At 49.3% G+C, this 24247-nt stretch overlaps 1 protein-coding gene across 3 annotated transcripts in view; it reads right to left on the reverse strand.

Annotated features, from left to right (window-relative positions):
* Dpysl5 (dihydropyrimidinase like 5) overlaps positions 1-24247 on the reverse strand; it is a 79555-nt gene that overhangs the window by 35407 nt on the left and 19901 nt on the right. For all 3 annotated transcript variants that reach the window (XM_063231105.1, XM_063231107.1, XM_063231101.1), the window contains exon 2: positions 11258-11522. In XM_063231105.1, coding sequence (XP_063087175.1) covers positions 11258-11518 — 261 coding nt within the window. In that variant the 5' untranslated portion in view covers positions 11519-11522. The remainder of the gene's footprint in view (positions 1-11257; positions 11523-24247) is intronic.

Genomic DNA, 24247 nt, shown 5'->3' on the forward strand with positions numbered 1-24247 from the left:
TACTGATAAAAAAAAGAAAAACAAATAAAAATACTCCCCTTGCCTGGAGGACACCTGGCCCACCATTCTTGCTCCTTCTGGAAGCAGCTCCGGAAGTCCCCTTTCATGAGAGTCTTTGCTTAAATTGCTGTGACTGCCTCAGTGTGCTGAATCGGTTACAAACATTTACCTTTCACGGTCAGTTTGACTTTGGGAAGAGTCAGAAGTTGCATAGCGCCAATCTGGTGAACAGGTAGATGAGAACACACCAGAATGCTTTCTCAAGTCTATCCTGGATGGCATGAACGGCTGTGTTCAGTGCATTTTTTATTACATTTCATAAAGACACACAAGGAGACTGTCAGAGCTGCTTCAGAAAGTGGCAAGAATAACAGGAGAAGAGTGTTCAAAGTGAAGGGGGTAACAGCAGTGTGTGTCTTACTATGATAAGCTGTTTATATTTAAACAGTCACTGTGTATTTTGATCATGCTTGGTAAGTCAACATCTATAATCATGTCATAGATTTTTTCCCCTCCAAGTAACTTGAGTAATTTTTAAAAAAATTTAACTTCTGGGTGAATGGAGGGGCCCGTGCTAAGGTTTTATGGTGTTTATCAGGTGCTTCATTCCATCAGTTTTCTTAAATTTTTAGTACATGAGCTAAAGATGGTTGCTTCTGAGGACACAGATTGTCCAAAAGAACTTGGAAAATGAAGAACAAAGCAGGAGGACTTACACTACCAGCTTTCAAGACGAACTGGAAAGCTGCAGTAATCAAGACAGTGCAGCACGAATGGGGAGAAAGATAAACAGAAAAGACAGTCAAGAAACAGAACACAGGTATATGTCAACTGATTTTTGACAAAGGATGATTTTTTAACCGATACCAGGAATCGAACTCACGATCACCCGCTTGCAAGGCAGGTTCTTATGCCACTGAGCTAAATCCCCAGCCCCGAGGATGATCGTTTCAACAGCTGGTGCTGGAACAAATGATTGGAAGTCATTAAGATGAGATGCAATGCTAAGGGCGGCCCGTGATGGTATCACTGGTTTTATAAAACAATGACAGAACAACAATCTGGTTCTGCCCTGCCGCACGATGCCTTCCTCCACGTTATGCTCAGCAAGAAGGCCCTCAGCAGACGCCAGCGTGGTGCCCTTGTGCTTTCCAGACGCCAAACCATAAGCTCAATAAATCTCTACCCTTTATAAATTACTCAGTTTGCGATATTTGGTTTTAGCAACAGAAAGTGGGCTAAGACAGAAAATACAAGGGGAAATACCAGTGACTTCTGATGACACTGCAAAAAGCATATGATAAAAAACAATGAATATGCTTGACTTCAAAATTAACCTTTGCACTTTAAAAGTCATGGTTAAGAAAATGAAAAGGTTAAGTGACAGACTGGAAGAAAATATTTGCAAAGCAGAAGACTTGCAACTTGACTAAACAACTCCCACAGTCTGATAAAAAGACCAACAACTCAATTAAAGCAGGGGCAGAAGATGTGAAAACACTTTACAGAGGCAAACAAGCATGTAAAAGTGTTCAGCATTAATTGTTAGGGGAATGCAAATTAAAAGCACAAGAAGATCCTACTGCACATCAATTAGAACCTGAAATTCTAAAGACTGATGGTTACAAGTGGCAGCCAAGATCCTGGAGCAGCAGCATAAATTGTTACAGCTGCTTCAGAAGCCTGATGGGTGATTTCTTAGAAAGCTAAACTCACACCCAGTGTGTGACTGGGACATTTCACTTGTAGGTGACTGCCCGAAGGAAATGTCCAACAACATGAGTACATGAATGCTCACAGTAGTTTATCTGCATTTGCACCATTTTGAGTTATAGAAACCGCAGGAAATGTGAACTAAGGTATAGAGACAGAAAGCAGATTTGCGGTCACCTGGAACAGGAGGCAAGGTCAAGAGGAAAGGAAGGTTACGGCGACACAAAGAGTCAGTGGACAGATTTATTATGTTAATTATAATGGCTTAAGGTGTACATGTAACAAGGTATCAATCTGTGTATTTTAAATGTGCCGCTATTGTTTATGAATGATGCCTCGATCAAATTATTTTTTAAGAGTAAGATGTAAATTAAAAACAAGAGTGGCTTCCCAGGTTACTAGGAATTATGATCTAATGATGACCTTCTGCCTTCTGTTTGTGCTTCCTGAGAATAGAGCCAACCAACGTACAGCACATTCAGTTTTATTTTTGAGTATTAATTGAGAATACATGTAGAGTTTAAATCTAGAAAGTTACTTGTAGACTGAGGCTTGGATTCAGAATCTCTAATGGCACTTCCAGGTCTGAAATTGTGTGCATGAGTGAGCGTGAGGAGGTCTAAGTGTGTGAAGGTGCGTGAAGAATCAGCAGTAAGTATTGGCCAGAGAATGCTCTTACCATAGTGGCTGCAAAGTAATACCTTCATATCATCATTAATTAAGAACCCTTATAGCTTTTAAGTTTTTAATTAACAAGAAACCAGAAAGAATCAGAAGTGGAATAAACTACATTTGAGCCAGGCGTGGTGGTGCACACCTGTAACCCCAGCACGCGGGAGGCTGAGGCAGGAGGATTGTTGCAAGTTTGAGACCAGCCTGGACTACAAAGTGAGCTGAACTCTAGCCTGAACTATATAGCAAGACCTTGTCTCAGAAAGACAAGAAACAAAACAAAATAAAATAAACAAAAACAATTTTGGTTTCAGTGAAACCTGAGAGAATAGTGAAGCAGAAATCACACCAGGAAAAAGATCTACCGTCTACCCTCTGTCCATCTGCCAACCTCCGTGCTAGACAGGCCCCTCACGTCCACCCAGGACTACAATAACTTCACAGGTGACCTCAGCGAGGCTCGGGAGGACATATTTTCAGCTGAGATTTTTTTGAGGTTATCCACAATGTCACATTCAAATATTTTTTGAAATATTAAACATATTCAGGTTTTAATAAAAGAAAAAATGGGGGGGGGCACATCATCCATGTGTGATATGTGTCACAGAAGTGCATATCCAGTAGGGGACATCTCCTTCTTTCTTTTTAAACTCCAGAGGATGAGAGTGAGATACAGCGCTTGTGCTAAGTGAGAGAGGTGTCCGAGCTGCACACGGGCGTGTGCTCGTTCCATTCTGAGGTCAAGACGCAGTGATCTCTGTGTACTGGTGAATCCTCTGTGAACTGTCTTTATCTGGGAGCTGAGGAGCTGCCTGGTTGTTTCCGATACTGTGCTGGAACTGACGGCTCTCTCATTTGTTCCACGAGGAGCCTTGGCCTGCCCTACATTTCCAACCGCCAATTAATGGAAAGGTACAGTCAAAGTTGCCAGCAAGGTTTGTTAAGCAAGACAGCTGGTCTGAGGCAGAAAAATCTTTAAATAGCTCCTGACCCCTGCAGAGCTTAGACCTGGCACAGTCTGCTTTCAAGAGAGAAAGAAAGGACGTTATCTAGAATTGACCATCGTTACTATCAGATTCTGGTTGAAATCAAAATACAGTCAACCCTAATGGTGGGAAGGAAATCCAATTTTTTAGTTCCCAATCGATGCTTAACACCGTAATGGGAAAGCTTATGAGGGAAATGCACAGTGAGTCTTCAAGGGGTCTGTCTTCAATAACACGATTTATTTAATATTAATAAAATAGCACCAAGTACTATTTTAAGTTCTTTACAAATAGTAACTCAATGAATGCACAAAGTACTATTATACTGTATACTTTCTAGATAAGGAACCTGAACAAGAGGGAGGCACTGCCCAAATCGCACAGCTAATGCAGGCTAGCTGTGTTAGGAGAGGACTCCAAGAGCTGACCCCACTGGAGTGTGACCAGAGTCTCTGCGTGTGGGGGGTGCGGACAGTTCCAGGGAGCTTCCGGAAGGGGGCAGCAGGGAGCACGTGCCATTTGTGGGGATGCAGTGAAAACCACCTGCCCAGTGCAGGTGCCCCCATGCAGGGAGCAAGTGGCCGTGAGAGCTGGACGGCTAAAGGGTCGTCACGTCAGGAGCTTCCTGACAGTGAAGATTCAGTAATCCAAACGTCCTGCCTTGGACAACAGGGAGCCGCTGCAGATGCTCCAGCAGAGGCAGGGCACAAGGTGGGGAGAGAGCTGGGAGGTGAACTGTGATTACACGGTGTAAATGTGGGACGTTCAACAGGGTTAAGTGGTTAAAACAACTTTGGTGCAAGGGGATGCTCCAGGGAAAAATGTCTATAGGGTGGCTGCGTGTCTAATTCCTAGAATTCTCCACTGACCTTGTACTGAGTGGAGGAGGGACTCCACGAGCATCATGGATGATCTCAGCACAGTGACTTCAAGAAAGGGAGCTAATCTGGTGAAATCATCCAGGGGCAGCGCTCTTCCTGCCGAGAGATTCTGGTGGGGATTTGATGTGGGAGAGGGATTCAGGATGAGAACCTCAGCTGCTGGCTTTGAAGACGGACTGCAGCACATGGCAGTGTGCTCTCAGCCTCCGGGATGGTGTGAGAGAGGCTGAGCCAGAAAAATAAGCTGGGAGGTGAGGGTGGATGCCCAGGAAGGCCAGCCAGAGGTCGGCCAGGCAGAGCCAGGGACACACGCAGCGTGGGTCCTTAGATAACAGAGCAATTTCACTGTGAAGTCAGCGGAGGTGGGTTTTTCTGAGGGAACCCGAGAGCCTGGAAGACAGGCAGACTCCACCTGGGGACCAACATTTATTTTATGTGCATTCTGTGCCACGACGTGAAGTGTTAGTCATACAGCACCACATTAACCCTCACAAGCATCAGTTACAGCGGTACAAACTGTCCAGCTCTGAGGTACGGATGGCAGTTGTATTACTGGTGCTGCCAGCTTGGGTGGGTGGGCAGAGGGCCTAACAGCTTCTGGCTCGTGTGTATCAGTTCCACGCTGGCCTCCTCTGGTTGAGGCCATTGACTGTCAAGGAAAGCATTTGTATGTAGCCAGCCGAAAGGTCACAGGCTGTCAGAAAGGAGTGACTGACCAGGTGTGGGGTTTTAGGAGACCCTGAGAGGACGGATGAAGGAGCCTCGGACAGTGAAACCTGCACACTGGTCAGACTGACCCCGCCCTGGGAGCAGCTCATTTATCCTCTGTGGGGCTGCTATCGTGTGTATGTGGAGGTTGCATTCTCAGGCCCCTTCTTGCTTTTTAGAGGAATGAAAAAAAAATACACAAGCTTGGGAAAGTCAATTAACAAGCAAGATGCTAGGAGTCTGGATCCCCATGAGCAGAAATTATTACTGCTGGGCTTAAAGCCTGGAAAGATATTGGCCAAAATAAAACAGAAATGGACAGAATACTTGAGTCCAAGAAAAAGGAGAAAGGAAGTGAGCGGCATTTGAAGGTTTTTAATTAAATAAAGCATTTGATTCCAAAGGAAAACATCAGGGACAAACGCAGTCTACCTAATGGGATCCTTGGTAAGGAAGCTGGCTGGCGGGAGGGGACTGAAGGGAGCTCATCTGTATGTGACTCTGGAATATGTCAGGGCCTGTCACGGTTTGTGTCTGGACGTCCCCCCAAAGCCTCATGCAGTCCTGGGCAGGCTTCTGGAATTCGAAATTGATCCACGGTCCAATGCCGGGATTACGGGTGTGAGTGTACACCCAGCACGGGGTGGCTGTGGCCTACATATAATGTAAGAGGCAGAAAGAGTCTTCTCTCGGCACACGACCCTTTCTGCTCTTGCTGCTTTTGCTGTCTTCTGCTGCCGTGAGCTGTGGCCCCTCTGCCATGCCACTCTGCCTTGGAACCAGCTGATTATGGACTGAAGCCTCCACAAACTGTGAGCTAAATAAACCTTTTCTTCCTTCATTTTAGTGTTGGGTATTTTTTCCCAGCAATGAGAAAAAAGAAAAAAAGTAACAACACAAAGCTGATGGGCCAGGGTCCTCTATGGTATGACAAAGAGAGGAGAGCCAGGAGCCTCCCGTGGGAGTGGGACATGGCCATCCTAGCTCAGGCCTTTGGACATCCCAGGCCAGTGCTGGCAAGCCTATGGCTGTTGTTATCAATGACGGCTCTAAAAGGTGCGCCATTACTGCCCTAGGCCTACTGCGGCTGATTTGAAGTTCTTGGGCCCCTATCTCCATGACTAAACAGCCTCTGTCACAAGGAAGGATTAGGCCAGCCCCAGGCAATCTTCCACCTAATGACATCTGTACCACTGCCAACTTCTGTCTCCACGATGATTTCTATGGGGTAGAGACAGAAGGGAGAATGTCCTGTCAGAGGCACTTAGCCACAGGGAGCTCAATTCCAGGTCCCTGGGATGTGAATGGAAAGAGAACCAAATAAGACCGGCCAGGCCAGGCAAGGAAGGTCTGTACTTTCTAAGAGGATTCAGCTGGCGGCCTTGATCCATAAGGTGAGCATTGAATAGGTACCAGGCTGCAGACAGGGCTCCAGGACTTTCCAAACAGCCGAGAAAACTCCGGAACAACCCTTCTTCTAGTGATCAGAATCGCCGGGGATGCTTTTAAAAATACTGATGGAGGAGGAGACAGGCCTAGAGACCCTGCTTTAATTGGTCTGACATGGGATCTGGTACTGGCATTTGTTAAAAATTTCCCAAGTAGTTAGTTCTAATATAATTTGCTTCTAAGGGTTGAAAATCTTTGGAATTTCAACCTAGAGCCTAGAATGAGGTTCTTCAAATATGTTTGGAGGAGAGGAGCCAGGAAAGGCAGCTGGGAAGCTTTTTCCAGTTGTAGGCGCCTGCTCTCTGTGATTCTAATATTTTCATCTGCTCTTGAGAATCTGGCTGATGGTGGTCAAGATCCCATCTGAACACTCTTTGGGGTGCAGCAGCAAAGACATACAAAAGAATGCATGGGTCAGTGTAAGTTAAGCAGAATACTAACCTAAGGTTCCACAGCCCAACTGAGGTCTCAGACCTTTACCATCTCAGCCGAGTCAGGAGATCCCTTCCTCAGCCCTCACCCTGTCTCCCCGCATGGAGAACTTTTGCCTAGACTGGTGTCTATATTGTTAGTGAGTAGTGGGATCCTGGCACCTTCTGGAAACACAGCTTCCGGCATTGCAGGGCAGAGCCTGCAGACTGAGGGTACAGGGGGTGGTGGTGATTGGGACACGGGGACAAGCAAATGACCAAGTGACTCAGGCTGTGAGCAGGGGAGCCAGGCAGAGCCTGCCACGGCATCAGAAAGAGGCAGAGGCATACGAGGCATTTGCTGAAGTGCTTGGGAGAGATCCCTTCAGACCAAGTACAATGCAGACACAGATGTTCTCCTTTGCAAAGCCAGGCTTTCAACTGTTTTGTTCTTCCAGCCCTGGCAGCTGCCACCAAAGTCACAAGCATGCAAAAGCTGAGGGGGTTCAAAACCTGCCAGGTCTTCTTTCTCTCTTGGCTAATCACTTGCTGAGCTTTCCTTAAACCCAGATGCTTGCAGTGAATCGGCCTCTCTAGGTGTGAGCTACGCAGGTCGGTCGCTGTCTATAGGATGCACGCATCCCTCCCCCAGTGCCAAGGCAGCGTGAATAATAATTAATCCTTCACGTCCCCATCAGCCAGCATTTCAACAGCAGGGCATTTTCTCTCCCCCGGAGATATCCAAGAACAACAGGGAGTAGGGAAGCCAAAGCACTGGGCTGGGGGACAGCAATGTGGAGGGGACTTGGGAGTGCAAGGGAGATGGGTGTTGGGCAGGGAGTCTCTTGGGCACAGCTTCTCCTCCAGGGGCCTGGAGTGGGCTGGGTCAGTGGCTGCTACCTAAGCAGAGGGCAACAGCAAGGCTGGTGCACAAGGACCAGGTACAGTCTTGCTTGGGGGCGGATGTAACAAAGGCTCCCCTTACGTGACTCTAGGAGGGTGGTTTGGGGGTCTCTGATCTAACTTTTCCACAGCAGTGCCTGAAATGAGTGGGGGGCCTGAGGCAGCCCAAGCCTGTAGAAACCGGGAGGCCAGGGCCTCTGTAATGAATTACACAGAGGCCTGCAGAAGCTTTCTGGAGGCGGCTGCCCCCGCGGTTGAGAAGCCTGGAAAAGATCAAGAGTTAGGCAGCACCTAGAGCAAAGACAGGTGCACAGAGCTTTCCGTCAGCTGCACGGGCAAAAGCTCCCAGGGGGAGAGCCTGCCATTTCTGGCTAATGAGGCCCCAGCAGATGACAATGTGGCAAATAAGGTGAAGAAGGCCAGCCTCGCCTCCGCCAGGCGGCAGACAGCACAGTGACAGTGTGGTATCCGGTCCTGCATGAAGGATCTCCCCAAAGCAGGAACAGTAATTACTGAGCTATAATTTTTAATGCAAGTCCCAGCATACAACAGAAAGGACCCCGGCATGGGCCAGTGTGGTTATCAGAGTCATGCTGATGTTAAATACTGTACATTACTGTGGGAAAACAATTTGGCTATATCACGTAAGCCTAACACATGTGTGTCATACTATGACCCCGCAATTCCACTCCTAGGACTATACCCAATAAAATGTGAGCATACATGTTTGCCAAAAAAAATAGCAACACTGGTTATGACCACCTTACATCAGCAAAGACCCAGCTGCGCTTTGGTAGTAGAATGGGCAGGTCCGATGTGATACTTACACACACTGTGACAATATGCAAAAGTACAGGTGAATTTTGGGGCAAAAGAAGCCAATGCAAGAGTCCGTACTGTTCGGATTACTTTATATAAAGCAATAAATAAACAGAACCAGTCTATGATGAACATTCTAAAAACCGTGAGCTCTTGTGCTTTGTTTTAAAATAATTTTTGTGATAGGGCAGATGGAACCCAGATCGCTGTGTACACTAGGCAAGAGCTCTACCACCAAGCGACACCCTCAGCCTTAACTCTTACGCTGTAAATAGATGAACACCTTGGTATTTGAACTACATCTCAAGGTATGATTTTTAAAAATCTATAGTATAGGCCAGGCATGGGTGACACACGCCTGTGATTCCAGCACTCGGGAGGCTGAAGCAGGAGAATCGCCGAGAGTTCAAGGCTAGACTAGACTATACAGGGAAATCCCATTTTAAAAACCAAAAAATACACAAAGTCTATAGGATAGAAGTTGGGGTAGAGCCAGGTGTGGTGGTACCCGCCTGTAGTCCCAGCACTCTGGGAGCTGAGGCAAGAGGAGCCCATGTTCAAGCCCAGCCTGGGGAACTTAGTGAGAGCCTATCTCAAAATAAAAAATAAAAAGACCCTGGGTTCAATCCCAAAACAAACAAGCAGAAAAAGCCATGGCCGTGGTTACTTTTGCCTTTTCTGGTTACTTTTGCCTTTTCCCTTCGGTGAGGACGGACTTCCGGGTACGGGAAACGCTTGGTTTGCTGACGGGGAGCTGGTGACAGCTCAGCTGTGGTAACTCTGCACTTACTGAGGGACCCCACTGCTTTGAAACTCATCAGATTTGGTACTGAACGCATTCTGATTTGAGACGTTCGTCCAGTACTTGTTTGTTAGGTACTTGATGAGCAAGCTACATCCTGTCAGTGTTGACGCTCATGACTTGCTACCCTCTCCAGTCCAAACAATTCGGCCCCCATCATTTTTCGGCACTTGTCTGTGTCCTGTGACCAATTAACACCCCAGGGACCACTCTATTTGCCGCTTCTCTGTAGGCATGCTATCAACAGAAATGCAATGCCCACAAACAAAATAGTCCTGGCCTGGCTTGGGCTGGGGTGGTGGCCTCCAGGAAGGGCCTGAGTGCCACCAGAGCACCCTGCAAGAGGACCTAAGTGAATGAGGATGGGGCTCCTCATTTCACTGTAACGCCCCTGCAGGCCTCGGGGGAGTTCTCAGGAGGCAGGAGCGTCTGCCTGCTGCCTCTCTTCCCCAGTCCCAGTGACAGAGCACTGGGATTGCCCAAAGCCAGGGAATTAGGTCTGCATCTTTGCCTAAACTCAGGCTGGACCAAGGCTATTCAAAACCTCGCTGCTCCGCCTCCTAGGGTCCACTCTGCAGCCCCTGGAGGCATGGAAGGGAAAAGGGCCTCAGCTCAAGGAGACCGTCAGGCCACCTGCCTGGCACGAGTGGACCCACAGGAGTGGGGCCCCTCCTGCCCCTGTAGCCCCAGCCAGGCTCCTCAAGGGTGGATTAGGGGGCCTCATCAGCTGCTGCCTGGCAGCAGGAACACCTGAGCCCCCAGGAAATAAGTCCCAGAAGGAGATCCCTGAGCGAGGGCGGGATCCCCTGAGAACTCCACACAGAGTGGAGGTGGGATTGGAGAGTACAGGGGTGTGGGGATTCAAGGCTGTGGGCTAAGTAGGGCACAGGATGCAGCCAGGGGCCCGGGACTGGTGAATTCCTGTCACCTGGGACAGAGATCAAGTCCTTCCTAGATCAGGTAGTAGCAGGGGCTGCAGCCAGGGTGGAGGACTTGTGCTCCCTTGAGATTCTGATTCAGTTCTGTCCTGTAAAACACCATCACGGGTGAATCTGATGTCCAGTGGGAGCAGAGACCCAGATGGACAAGCGACATCACTGGGGCATTTGGCAGAGCTTTCCCAGGCAGCCCAGGTCAGTGCAGGCTCTGGGAAAGCAGAGGAACATGCAGGTCTTGCCTGCCACGGCTCAGGGGCGGATGTTCAGGGAAAGGCTGGCATGTGACAGATCGTGACAATGGAGGGAAATGACAGCAGTGACAGAGGAGTCTGGAGCACAGAGAACAGTGCAAGAACTCAGTGCTGGCTCTTTTTGCAAAATACAGTTCTCCCCTGATTCATGTTTCCCAAGTCTGAAGTTTTGTATTTTGCATTCAGGAAAATACAATAATCAGGGCCAGCTCAGTAAATGTCAAATATTATCCGTGATAGCTAATACCAAAAAGAGAACCCATCAGTACTTTTCAAGCTATTTAAAAAAAATAACAAACAAGGTAGAAGAGACAATAAAAACAGCTTTTGCCATCTCTACCATTAAAATCAGTTAGGTTATAAAGGTGACTGTATAATCTATCACAGACTTTGGGGATTTAATTTACTTTATCATGCATAAATGAATCCACCAAACCAGCCTATCCCCCTTCACAAACACCAGCAGGTCTTTTTCTTCAAAGTCCATATTACATGAGATACAAATACAAAAAATAAAATCGGTTCCTGGCCTGAGTATATGCGTCAGTGATATGACCAGCAACACAGGCTTAAATGTCTTCCTCAAAGTGGCCTCTGACATTCAGCTGGAAATCGCTATTCCAGTAGCCACAGCGCACTCTAGAGATTCCCTGTTCATGGGGGTCTCATCTGAAGCAAACCCAGAAACAGAATAAAGAAGCCCAGAAGCCAAACGGGAGCATTACCTTGGTCCCGTGGTAGAAGTCGTCCACGCAGGTGGCATTCATGAAGGTCTGGTGGAAGTGCGTGCTCGTGTCAATGCCTCCGGGGATCACCAGCTTCCCGGTGGCATCGATGACCTTGGCTCCCCCAGGGATCATGAGCTCGCGGCCCACCTGCTGGATGATGCCATTCTCGATGTAGACGTCGGCTTCGTGGGTGCAGTCATCATTCACCACCTTGCCTCCCTTGATCAGAATCCGCACGCTGGCTGAATTGGCAAGCATATTCCTGGGAAGGGAGGAGGGGACCGGTCAAGGGCAAATTCCTTCGGTGGTCACCAAGGCCCATGCTGTTAGAGCCAAACTCCGAGCTCAGAGTGAGCACAGGGAGGGGGAAGAACCTGGTCCTGTGACTGCCGGCCTCACCGTGGGACTTACAGGAATCATGACATAGTGGCAGTAAGGGATGACATGGTGGCAGTAAGGGAAAGCTGACGCTCACAGAAGCATTCTGCATGGCCACAGGGTCGCACCCCCAGCCCCTCAGGAGTTCCCTTTTCCAAGAAACTTTCCTCATTCTCTGGGTCTTAGTAGGACTGGGTCTTTCCTACTGGATTCTGTCCCTACCTCAAAGCAGAATCTTATATGTCACTATGTCCCCAGCCCCTCCCTCATCCCGGCATCCAGTAGAGGACCCTCAAAGCTAGTGCGTAACACGTGGGTAGCCTCATCTACCTGTTGTGCTCTCGAAACCGAATGGTTTAAAACACCGAGTAGCAGACTTATCCCGTATTTGTTTCTGGCATATTTGATAACTGTGACCAAAGGAAAGCTCAGCTTTTCTAATGTAGCAGGTTACTGTGACAGAGCAGAGGAAGCAAAAAATATCTCCCTCCTCTCCATCATTTAACTGGAAAGGGCGGGTCCTGGGAGGCAAAGTTTCCCGGATCTGCAGAAGGAACCTCTTGAAAGGGGGTGTGTGGAAAGCTTGGCCTGTTGGTTTGAGCAGCTGGCCAGTTTGAAGGGCAAGGATGCTTGGTGTCCAGAGAGCTCTCTGTGCACTTGGAGCCTCACCAGCCAGGTGCTTCTGGCCGGGAGTGCAGGGAGACGAGATAGGTGGCTGGGGCTGACAACTGTGCTCGGGGAGCATCTGCTGCCTGCAGGGTGTCATGCGGACCTCTGGGGATGCAGGGGGGCAGCCACAGGTCCCCTGTCTGAAGCTGTACATGTTTCAGGGGACCTTGTGTTCCACAGACTGGACACTAGAGTTTTGATTTCATAAGCAATAATCTGGAAATGTTTGGTTCTCAGCTGATAAACACAGCTACTCGGGTCTTTGTCTCCCCTGCACCACCCCTGCCCACAAAGGCAAGTCCTGGCGTGACTCTGCAAGGTGAGGTCCCAAGCTCTCTGTGGGAGTAACAAGAGGGGAGTGATGGGGTGGCAGGGCTTGCTCAGAGAAGACGCATGCCTACTCCTCTGCACAAGCACATAATCCGCACCTTTTAAAGCAGCGTGGGTAAAAGAAAAATAGGCAGCCGGATGTTGGAACACTGTGACAGTCATATCTGCACCGTGACAGTGCTGGCTTGCTTCCAGCTCACAGCACATGCCTACAGGGTAGGGATTTGCAAAGTGGGTATAGTAACGGTTTGTGGGGGGGGGGATCCCTGTCTCAGCTGTGCTGCTGGCACCAAGAGTCAAGGGCATTGTCTCAACAGGAGAGCGATGGCCCTCCGTGAGTTACCACCTCGTGCCCACACCTACATTTCAGCTCCACAGCAGGGTTCCAAAGCAGGGAAAAGGGACCAGTGTTAGTCTCATTCAAAGAGGACCTTGCAGAAGTTGCTTTTTAATTTTCTTTTTCTTTAAAGCAACAAGAGGCCAGAAAGAATCCAATGTGACCTTCGCTGGGGTCCAGCTGGCGGGTACCCAATTCCTCTCTGGGAGGAAGTCACAGTGTACTTTCTGCCCTGCTCTGGAACCCTGGGGCTGCTACCACCTCTCACCCTGGCTTTTCCTACCTTCCCGCTGGAAATCTCGCGGAGCTAACCTGGCTCAGAAGAAGGTTGGCTCCTACGAAGAACACAAGAGTCGTGGAGCCTCCCTGGTGTGGGAAACAGCTCCCGGTATTGGAATTCAGGCTGCACAGCGCTGCGGCCACCACTCTAGAGGGCACCCGCTCTCAGAACAGAGGGGACCCTGTGAGTACTGTCAACTACCGGCTACTGCATGCCTGCTACACACAAGGCCCCCCACTAAACCCAGCACGTGTGTTAGCTTACTTTGTCCTTACGATGTTCCAGGTAGGTATCAAGTTTACCTCTGTTTTTAATCAAGAAGCTGAGGCTTTAGAAAAGCCAAGGAAACTTCCCCAACCTCATAGACTTGGTTTGTAAGAGCAGAGATTGAAAGCCAGTTTGTCTTTAGAGTGGTTAGGGACTGTCACATCCCCACCCTCACATTCCTGTGCTGAAGCCCTAACTAACTCCCAGTGTGGCTGCCTGTACTTGGAGAAACAGCCTTTAAGGGAAAAAGTTTAGGTTAAATGAGGTCATAGGGGTGGGGCCCTGATCTGATGGAATTAGGGTCCCTTCTGTCTTTCACGAACAGAAGAAAGGTCACATTGAGAAGACAGCCTTTTACAAGCCAAGAGGGGGACCTCACAGAACTGACCCTTACAGTTCCAGTCTTCAAAACTGAGGAAATACACAGTTTGAGACACACTCTGTGGTATTTTGTTACGGCAGCAGATGGACATGAGCATCTACACTTGAGTACTGAGCCATGCTGAAGTGGGGGAGCAGGGTGACTGAGGCCCCAGGTCGGCGCTTCACTATAAACCAGGCCCAGCTGTGGGGCCTGGTTGGATCCAGTGCTGGTGGAGCTGTATGACCTGCCGCCATCAGGACCGCCTGTGGAGCCTTAGCCTTTCAGGTGACCAAAGCCTTGGAATGCTCCGGCCTGTACTGGTTGCCTGGAGCACGGCTACTCCTCACATTCCCTGCCCTGTGCATCTGGAGAAGATCTCTTTAACATGAGTGTAGTTGTCTAACTTCATTCCTTTCCCTTGGGGACAACTTGGAAAAGACACAGATCCTGTTCTCGAGAACATCTAGCTTAGCTGGGAGAGCTGCAGATAACTGAGTTGTTAAGGACCTGAGGTTACGGCAGACACGTCTATTTTTTTCATACTGGGAATTCGAACTCAGGACCTTACACTTGCCAGGCAAGTGCTTATGCTGCTGAGCTATGTCCCCAGCCAGCAGACATGGGGAGTCTACAACCTAACCATTAATTCCACAGGTCCTGGTCCATTTGCTTGTTTTCGTGGGGTTGAAGGTCAAACCGAGGGCCTTATGCATGCAAGGCAAGAGTTCTACCACTGAGCCACATCCCCAGCCCCGACGGTACTGGTTTAAACTGGGTGTCTTTCTTTGTGTGCTGGACATTAGAGCTGGCACAAACAGGCCTAGCTGTTCATGACAGTAGAAAAGCCTATTTATGATATCCAGGTCCTCCCACACGCTTCCACATCTCTAAACTGTACTAAGTTGCCACTACGCCCGACCCGTCCCAGCCCCCTGGATGTCACCGCTGATGTTCATTACGCTGCTCCCCCAGCCCCACCTACAGAGCACTCATCCCTCCAGCTTCCCCCCCAGTCTTTGCTGAATTAAACAAAGGAACCATGTTCCTGGCATCTCTCCCTGCTGCTGTCTGCGTGTGTGGGGGTGTGAGAACCAACTGGAGTTGGAGTGGGTGGGGGAGACACGCTGGACCTCGCAGGAGGTTTCCCCGAAGAAGAGCTGAGGACAATTGTAACGTGGGTTCTTAAGCACTGTAAATCTCCCTGGCTGTGTTCCCTCTGCTCTGGTGGAGGCAGTGCACACACAGGCCACTGTGGTCAGAAGGAAATAGATGCTCTGCAGAAGGTCAGGATCAGTCTTACCAATTAATGATGCTTTAAGTCCCCCAGTTTATCCAAAACACAAAGACTGTGTAGACAGAGCCAGTGTGCAGCCCATGGGAGGGTAGCATGCTATGGACCGTGTGTTTGTGTCCCTGCCCCCACCACACACTGATGTCCTATTCCCTGATGTGTTGGTACTTGGAGGCGGGACCCTTGGTAGTGAGTCATGAGGGTGAAGCCCTCATCAATGGGATTAGTGCCCTTGACACAAGAGATAGGAGAGAGATTTCTTTCTGCCAAGTATAGAGATATGGAGAAGACATCTTTCCAAAAGCCAAGGAAAAGGCCCTGGCGAAGGACCAAATCAATGGATACTTTGATCTTGGACCTCCCTGCTGGAAGAACAGTGAAGGATACATTTCCATTGTTTAAGGCAGCAGGTCTGTGCTACTTTTTGTTACAGCAATCTGAACCCCGGACAGAGATGTTAGTTACATTAGACGAAAATGCTGATAATCAGATTAGCATTAAGGAACAACTGGACCTAAAAATAAATGTTACTTCTTTTAAAGACTGCTGGTTGTATCACACATATCCGTATGTTTAACCAAAATTTTTGATTGCCCAGTTATTTTGTCAATGCAAATAAAAGAATTCAGAACACATGTCTGTTCTCTCAGGCAGAATCATAAAATGTCAGATCATGAAAGCTATTAGAATAAAGCAGGAATTAAAGAACTGCACAGATCCATATGGGTTATTTTAACTTGCCCTTCATTCCCTGGACTTTATCAAAGGTGATAGTGAACAGAAGGGGACCAGGCTGGGACTAACAGGGCGCTGTCACGCTGCAAACACAGAGGTCATGAGAACCGTACAATTAATTTATTCAGAGAATGAAACAATGATGCTTTTCACTGAAAGACAGTCAATGTCTCTGCTATGCCAAGATTTATCCAACTGCACACAGCTTGTGCCCCCAGTTCCCCAGCTCTGAGTCCTGAGTTCATGGAGCAGTTATGGGGTAGGGCTAAGGTGCTGGGAAGGACTTCTGCGTGGGGGAACAGAACCATAACCAGGGAGTGAGGATTTGATGAGAGAACCTCTTCACGTTGAAAATACTAACCGCTGTTGCTATCCAATGACGGTCTCGCTGGATAAGAGGACCCCCACCCCTCCCGTCTTGAGCCGTTCCAGTGCAGATCTGCACAGGAGGCAGCTTGCTGAGTGACAGTCAAGGTCATGACAGCTGCTCGCCCATGAAACGCACACACTCCACACTCCCGGGAGGGGCACCGGATTAGCTCTGCCAAGGAAATGCCAACCTCAACACTACAGTTTGGAGTTGGCTGCTTCTGTCATCACCTTCCCCAGCTCCCGGTGGCTGTAGGGAGGTGCGAGACGAGGGAGCCCACACGGTCTGTGCCCCAGGGCTGCCCCTGTCAGCGGCTCAGCTGGAGGCCACAGCCCTGTGGCATGAGAAAGATGCAAAGGGGATCTTGCTTGCACAAAAACCTTAAAACAAACTGGATGGGTATTGGTGTAAGGGTCCATTTCTTTTTTTTTTTTTCTTTTTATTAAACATGCACAGCTTGACTGATATTTCCACTTTTGATGGAATCCACAGAAAATGTGTGACTTTACATATTGTCTGTCACTGTGATGTCAAAAATCATGCACGAGAAAGCAACACAACTGCCCTTGACATCCACGACTTGTAGCCTTCAAGTCAACCCTAATGGCAATCTCGGTGGCATCTGAAGGGGCAGGTGAGTCAGCCCAGGTCCAGAGGACAACAGGTTGGCTGGCTGGCACAGCCTTCCCCTGGCTCTAAGCACATAACATCTGCCAACAGGATCAAAAGGCAACACGTGGCAAGCAAAGGAAATGAAAATCTGTAGCTGTTTTCTTCTGATTGGCAGAGAAGAAAGCGTGTGACAGCTTTTAGCAGCCTCCTCCGTGGGAGTGGCCCCCAATCTCGCTGCAGTGCTGGGCTCGAACTCAGGGCCTCACACAGGCTGGGCATGTACCAGCCAAGACAGTTACCCTTCACGGAACGGTGGGGTTGGGGGTGCGGAGGCGTTGCTGGCACTGACAGCATCTTGGGGTCATCCAGGAAAGGAACTCACTTTGAGTGGGGACGTGACAGCAGATCAAAGGCTTGACAGATCCCAAAGGCCCAAAGGTAAAGTTTGAGGCCAGTGGAAAATGCTCAGGGTTTAGGGGGATAAATTTAACTTTTAAAAATGCATAAATTTAGAAAGCACTAAACAGTGCTAACCAACATTAAAGGATGGTATAATTTTATAATTAGTTCCTAATAGTTTTAATCAACTATTGAGGAGATTTAAGACAATATTGATGGGGTTGAGGGAAGGGTATGTTTTTAAGCATGTGTGAGGCCCGAGGTTTGATTCCCAGCACCTAAATAAACAAACAAATAAATAAAATTTATGACATACATGCAAGTCATACAAGATAAAGACAAACATCTGTGGACTCTGCACGGTTATTTTCATTCAGTTCTCCCTCACGGTATTCATCTGATACCACGCTCTCTTCCGCAGAGGTAACCACGTTCCCAGTGTGTGTATACAAACTAACGACCAATAACAGTTATGTGAAGCTGGGCACAGTGACACACACCTGTCCTTCCCGCTACTACAGAGAGGCAAGCGCGAGGACTGCAAATTCAAGGCTAGAAGACGACAAAGCACACCTTCCTGTGAGCCAGGCTCTGCCGTGGGATTGGGAGGAGACTCAGCAAGGTCATGGCTATTCTGGGCAATTCAGCAAGGACTCATCTCAAGGACAGACAGACAGACAGAGGAAGCTGGGGATGCAGCTTGGTGGTAGAGCACCATTGGGTTGATCCCTAGTGACCCCCAAAAGTGACCAATAAAAATGAAATCGATTACAGCTGTTTCCACATCATGAGCTCCTCTTCCAGCGTCCCACAATAAAGTCCCTCTTCCCTATGCCTGAGTTCTTCATTACCCATGGTCCTTTGCCTTCCAAAGTCAGCAGGAATCTGAAAACCTGCTCTGTGTTAGCGCAGGAATGGGGGTGCGTTAGCACTATCCAAATGGCCACGGGGTCATTCCTCTGGGATGTTTCAAGGCAGCAGGAATTCAGCCTGTCCAAACCAGCTCCACCACCCCAGTCACTGCTCCCAGAAAACTAGGACTCTCCCCGGAGTCCATCCTGGCCAGTGCCAACAACTGAGGCCCGTCTGGGTGATGGGTTTTATGTGGGATTTTTGGGCTAAATGTTGTGAGGGACTCTGGAAGTGAGAACCAGGCCCTGGGGGAGAACTGGGAAGGCAGAAGGGAAGCTCTTCCATCTTTCATCTGAGGCTATAAGGTACACAAAGTATCTCCCACGGTCTAATGGGTGACCCGAATACCAGAGACCTGGACGGGAAGAAGAACCAGTCAAACAGACAAACAGACAGACAGAACAGTAGCATGCAGATCCAGAGGCTACCAAGAGGCTGTGGTCTGGTTACATCCACCAGGAATATTTCTATACCAAACTGGAAGGTGGCCTCTACTGTCCCACCAGGGCCTCTTCCATTCACCGGGAGAGAAGGTAGGAGAGGACTGAGTTGGCCAGCATAGGGCTGGACGACAGGTGAGAGCCAGCATGGGAACAGCCCCAGACGAAGCCAGAGGAAAGGGAAGGGAAACTGGGTCCCAGTGGGTGGGTGCCACGGCTGTGAATGCGGTGGCCAAGGCTGGACCTGAGAAAGCTTCACCATAGACGTGGGACAGAGCAGCTGCTCCAAGCCAAGCCCAACAGGAGCTGCCTCTCTTGGGCCAGGCCAGGGAGGAGTGGAGTAAAACAAACAGCTTCCGGAAGGTGACTGTAAATCCAAGAGAGGAGTCCTAAAATCAAGGAGCAGGTTTTAATCCCATGGGCTCACTGGGACTGGCCTGGCTCCACGAGGCCGGCAGGCTTAACAAGCAAGCACAGCCAGTGTGCAGGCGACAACAGCTAAAATCCCAAGGATTACCTCGAAGAGGGTGGAAGGGAACCTGGCCACTGAGCACTTGTTCACCGTGATTAGCTAAGGGTGGAAGAGGGCCAGAGCTGGGTGTGCACGGAGCTGTGCACTGTGTCACTGCCCACGGGTATCAGCTGGCCTTGGGCACTTGGGCAGAAACCCGCTTGGTGCTAGCTCTCTCAAGGTCAGGAGTTGGTGACCAGCAGAGTCCCTAACATCCCGTGCCACCCTTCCTAGCCTGGCAGATTCCTCAGCTCTCCTAAGCTTTCCAGGCTCTCGCCAGCTGTCCCTGGGCCCCAGGAAGAATTCCATCAGGTCCCCATCAGGGTGGCAGCTGCAGCTCTTGGTCTCCAGTAGCCCAGAGTAGCTGCTTCCCAGGACACAAGCCAAAGGGTGGAGAGGGCTGGCGCCCCACTGCCAGGAGCGGGGCAAAAGCCGCATCGGTTTGAGATCTACGTTCTTGGGGGTTGAGGGAAGGGAGTCACAATCAGGAGGGAAAAACATAACATCTTTTCCTAACTACGAAAGTACAGTGAGCTTGGACTACCTGAGGAAAGCTATATTTGACCTGAAATTGAGCATGAATATGAAATCTTTTTCTCTTTTAAGCTAAATATTAGTATGGATAAACTAAGCCCATATGTAGCATCTTATAAACAGAGGGACAGAAGCAGACATAAAATAGTAGAGTGTGATTCTATTCAGATAGTTATCAAACAAAGGCCGAAGTACATTGTAATAGAGTTTTTACCGGTACTGGTAAAGCCATGAAGGGACACCAGCGGCAGTGACCACAGAAGGTGGGGTGGGGCTGGGGTTGTGGTTTTTGAGAACTGCACGTGCCCTATCTTGTGCCATCAGCTTTGAAACAGTCTTTAAATTGTGCATATATTTTCCACACAAGAGGCTGGGAATTTAGCTCAGTGGTGTAAGCACCTGCTTGGCAAGTGTGAGGTTGAGTTTGATCCCAGGTACAAAAAACATTGAAATAAAAAAATTATTTTCTGCACAAGAAATCCTGCGGTAACTCATCAAACATTTTACATTTTTTAAAAACTTAGAAATCTGGCATGCCAGTATACAAGTATATGTCAAGTAGTATCACAACCAAAATACATACAAACCAACAGACACCAAGAGAATAAACAAGAATTTGCGTTGCGGGATGATAAGACCCCCCCCCCAAATTTCCAAAGTCTCTATTTAACTTCATACAGCATTGATAATTAAGAATAGATATTTAACTGTAAATAAATGCTTTATATTGTTGGAGAAAATAGCAAGAAATTGAAAACACTTCCCTCTTCTTCCAAGGAAGTCTTTCCCTCACCAAGATTTCCAGAAAGGGCTGGGCTTTAGAACAAATCAGCCTCCTTCTCTATTTTAAAGGGAATTATTAAACTTGGAAATTGAAGACTTCAGAATGCCACCATCCCTTTTATCTTCTGAGATGTAAGATTTCTTCAAAAGCGTAAGAGGCATGTTAGCTTAAGCTTAGAATGTTTCCGGTGTCTCCCCCAACTGAAATTGCTTTTACTTGCACGGACTGTACCACACGAATGTTTCCACCCAGTCGAGGACGTGCCTCTCCTGGAGCCCACGTCTCCCAGCTGCTTTTCCCTAAGCCTTGGTCACTTTCATTAACCGAGCCAAACAGACGTTTACTCCAACCTGGAACTCCTGAACTAGAACATCAAACCCCTTTAGAGCCAACTAATGGTACCCCAGTGGGTCAATGTGAGCCGGTATGTGGGATTAAAACCGGTGGCCACCTTAAACACCAGCTGAACTGAATCAGTATGGTGCTGAGTGTAGATGGCCGCCTGAGGAAAGATGCCAGCACAAAAAGGAGAAGTGGACGGGAAAAGTAGCTCAGTGTTGTTGTTTGGAGCTGTTGGTTCCCCTGGAGGAGCTCGTCATGCTGGCTTCCCTGATATGAACTGGGCCGTTATCATCAGAGGAGTTCAGGACCTCGTCACTGAGAATGGCTGCGTTTCACTGTGGGGGAGCTCTGGTTCTTACTTTGAGCATGGCTTCCTGGCTCCAGTGGGAAGATGTTGCTATTTAATCTCCAGGAGAAGCTTGTCACTCTGGCTTCCTGATATGTACCTGGCTGTTCTCATTGTCAGAGGAGCTCAGGATCTGACTGTCGCTGAGGATGGCTGTGGTACTTTTCTGGGGAGCCCTGGTCCTTATCTTGAGCGTCACTTCTTGGCTCCAGTGCAGAACCCTCAGCCTACTGGCACAGACCCTTCACCCTGCTGGCACAGACTTTCTAGCTTCCACTGCTGGCCTTTGGGCCTTCCCAGTGAAAATCTGAAACAGACTTGCATGAGTCATGGTCGTGGGCCCTAAGCTTCCAGCTGGACTCATGCAGGACATTGCCATGGGATCCAGCCCTCAGCTGGATTCTCTAGGGCTTTAGCGTGTGAACAGATCTCACTTCTTTTATTTAACTCTTGCGTGACTATTACAAAATAATACCATTAATTATGTGTCCTGTGTTGTCTTGTTGTCCTTACAAACCCTTGACTACAATGGCTGGTCAGGTCATCTCCGTGGAGGAGACACATAGATGAGACACTGAGGCACATTTGGGGAGCACTGGCCCCATTTGGATGATGGATCAAAGATGTACCAGTATGTTTACAGGTCTCTGGTCAAGATGACCACCGTCCCCTGAACTGGGCAGGCCGTGGAGTGGCTGTGGGTGCCAAGGGATGTGAAGGAGAAGTGGAATGGGATGGGCAAGGGGGGTCCTGCAGTACTGAACTTGACTTTGTCTCTCTGTTGGAGAGACTGTGACTGCAGGTGACACCAGCACCATAAGCACCACATCGTGGCCCTGAGCTCTTCACACACAATTCCCCATGAAACCTGCAGCAGGTCTCAGAGCTGAGCATGCTGCTGGAGTTTATCTGGCCTGAGCTCCTCGAGAGAAAGCCTTTGCCATGCTTCATGCTTCTGGGGCTGTCACGGGGAGGGGACTCATTAATGCTGGCTGAGAGGTGGCAGGCGCTGCAGCAGCCTGAGGATCAGTGAGCTGGCATGAAAGCACCCTGTGTGTGAGAAGTGGTGGCCACAGAAACAGGCTGGCAGCGAGGGCCAGAAAGGCTTCTCCGGAGAGCACGCCGTGCGGTCTGGTTGTGAACCGGGGCACGGGACACAGCGGGCATTCTCTGCGCCTCTCGCAGACGTGAGAAGTGCGGGCTGGAGTGGCAATGGGCCTGACCGCCACGGGAGCAGGAGGTGGGCCTGGGATAGCGAAGCCACTTGGAGAGATGGGATGAAGGGACCCAGCAGTACCAGAGGTGGAGGCGCCCAGGGACACCTGGTCTGGGCTGCCCTGAAGCAGCAGGAGCAGGAACCCAAATACGGTCCCAGCGGAAAACAGAAGTGAGTGCTGGCCTCCTGCTGCTTCACCTGGCTCTGCCCAGCAGCCAGACACAGGGATGCGCTGGGTGAGTCAGGGGAAGACACAGAGCCGAGAAAGGACCAAGTGGAAAGTCCCTGGGGTAAGGGGGACGAGACAGGATACGATCAGAATGGCAAGGACAGGTGGGCACAAGCTGGCCGGACCATGCCTGGCTTGTGTGAGGCCAGCAAGGTAGCTGATTTCATCTTCTCTCTAGGAATCCCTTAGATCAGTCAGCAGATGGCCACTAACCCAGTCTCCCAAGGCAAGGTGGTAGAGGAGGAAACCAGAGAACTAACCCCAAGCACCATGTGTGCCGGGGCCTCCATGCCCTTAACACATGGTACTTTAAGGGAACCGCCGGACAGCTGGCCTTGGAGGTGAGTGTGCAGACTCCACTTGATAGCACAAGGGCAAGGAGGTAAGGACTAGGCAAAGTCACACAGCTTTGTGGAAGGGAAGTGGACTAGGGGTCATTCTAAACACACACGTGCGCACGCACACACACACACAGACCCAGACGGTGCCGACAGGCTAACCCACTGATTTTCCTGTCTGTGGAAGGTGCAGGAGGTATCTCATACCAAACACTGTCTCAAGCACTGCTCCTCATCTGTCCCTTGTCTGAGTGAATGCCTCAGTCCAGGCCCTGGTGGCCTTTTCAGACGCCAGTAGCACCATTAAAAGACATGCAAATTGGTCTTGGTCTTGTAACCCTCACACTGCTGACACATTGAGCTCGCTCAAGTGCAACCAGAACACAGAGGCAGGGTTAGCACCGGCTACACGACCCTGTATGATGTACGAGACATTGAGCCAACTGGAAGGGAATTCACGGGTTCATAGTGGAAAGCAGCGCTTCATCCAACATCTCCGTGTGACCTCAGGAGCCCGGAGAGCTGTGCAGTGTCACGGTTTAGGTCTAAAATGTACTCAGAACCTCATGTGTTTCAGGGTGACTGGATCATGGGGATGCTACGTTCATCAGCAGATTGATGCATCCGCAGACTCACATCAGAGGATACTGACGAGTTCCGTATTCCTGTGCTGTTAGGAGGGGGAGCCCACACTTGGGTGTGGCCAGGAGGAGGATCTATTCTGTTCCTGCTCCTCAATTCCTGGTTACCTTGTGGCGAGCAGCTTTTCTCTCCCATGCCTCCCTACCATTTACACTTCTGCCATGGAGCCAGCCAACCACGGCCAAAACTGTGAGCCAGATTAAAACTCCTCTGAAGTAGACTTGGGTATTTGGTCCCAGTGGTGGGAAAGCTGCCTCATACAGTCAGTACCAAGAAGAAACAGGGTGCTTTACCCTCAGAAGCTACCCTCAGAGAGGCTCGGTGCTTGCTTGGGAGTTCAACAGGGCACAGGAGAAGCCAAGTGGGGCATTGTCCAGCAACCATGATGGGCTAAAATGGGGCTTTGCCAGGGTAGAGCCCAGGCCCCCAAAAGCCTAGGAGGAGCCATCAGCGTGGGCCAGATGCAGAGGGGGATCCCAAGGAAAGGAAGGACACCATTAAACTCACACTTTACATAAAGACAACAGGGTAGAGTGCCAGAGGAAAACACAGAGGCGAGGTTTACACAGAAATTTGGTTGTGTTCAGTTTTTCCTAGCATGATCTAAAGCCAGAAACCATAAAAAACAAGATTGATTTAGATAAGACTATATAATGGTGAA

The sequence above is a fragment of the Cavia porcellus genome, unplaced genomic scaffold, assembly GCF_034190915.1.
Source record: "Cavia porcellus strain 051 isolate PalLab524CR breed Dunkin Hartley unplaced genomic scaffold, mCavPor4.1 scaffold_1, whole genome shotgun sequence".
Classification (NCBI taxonomy): Eukaryota; Metazoa; Chordata; class Mammalia; order Rodentia; family Caviidae; genus Cavia; species Cavia porcellus.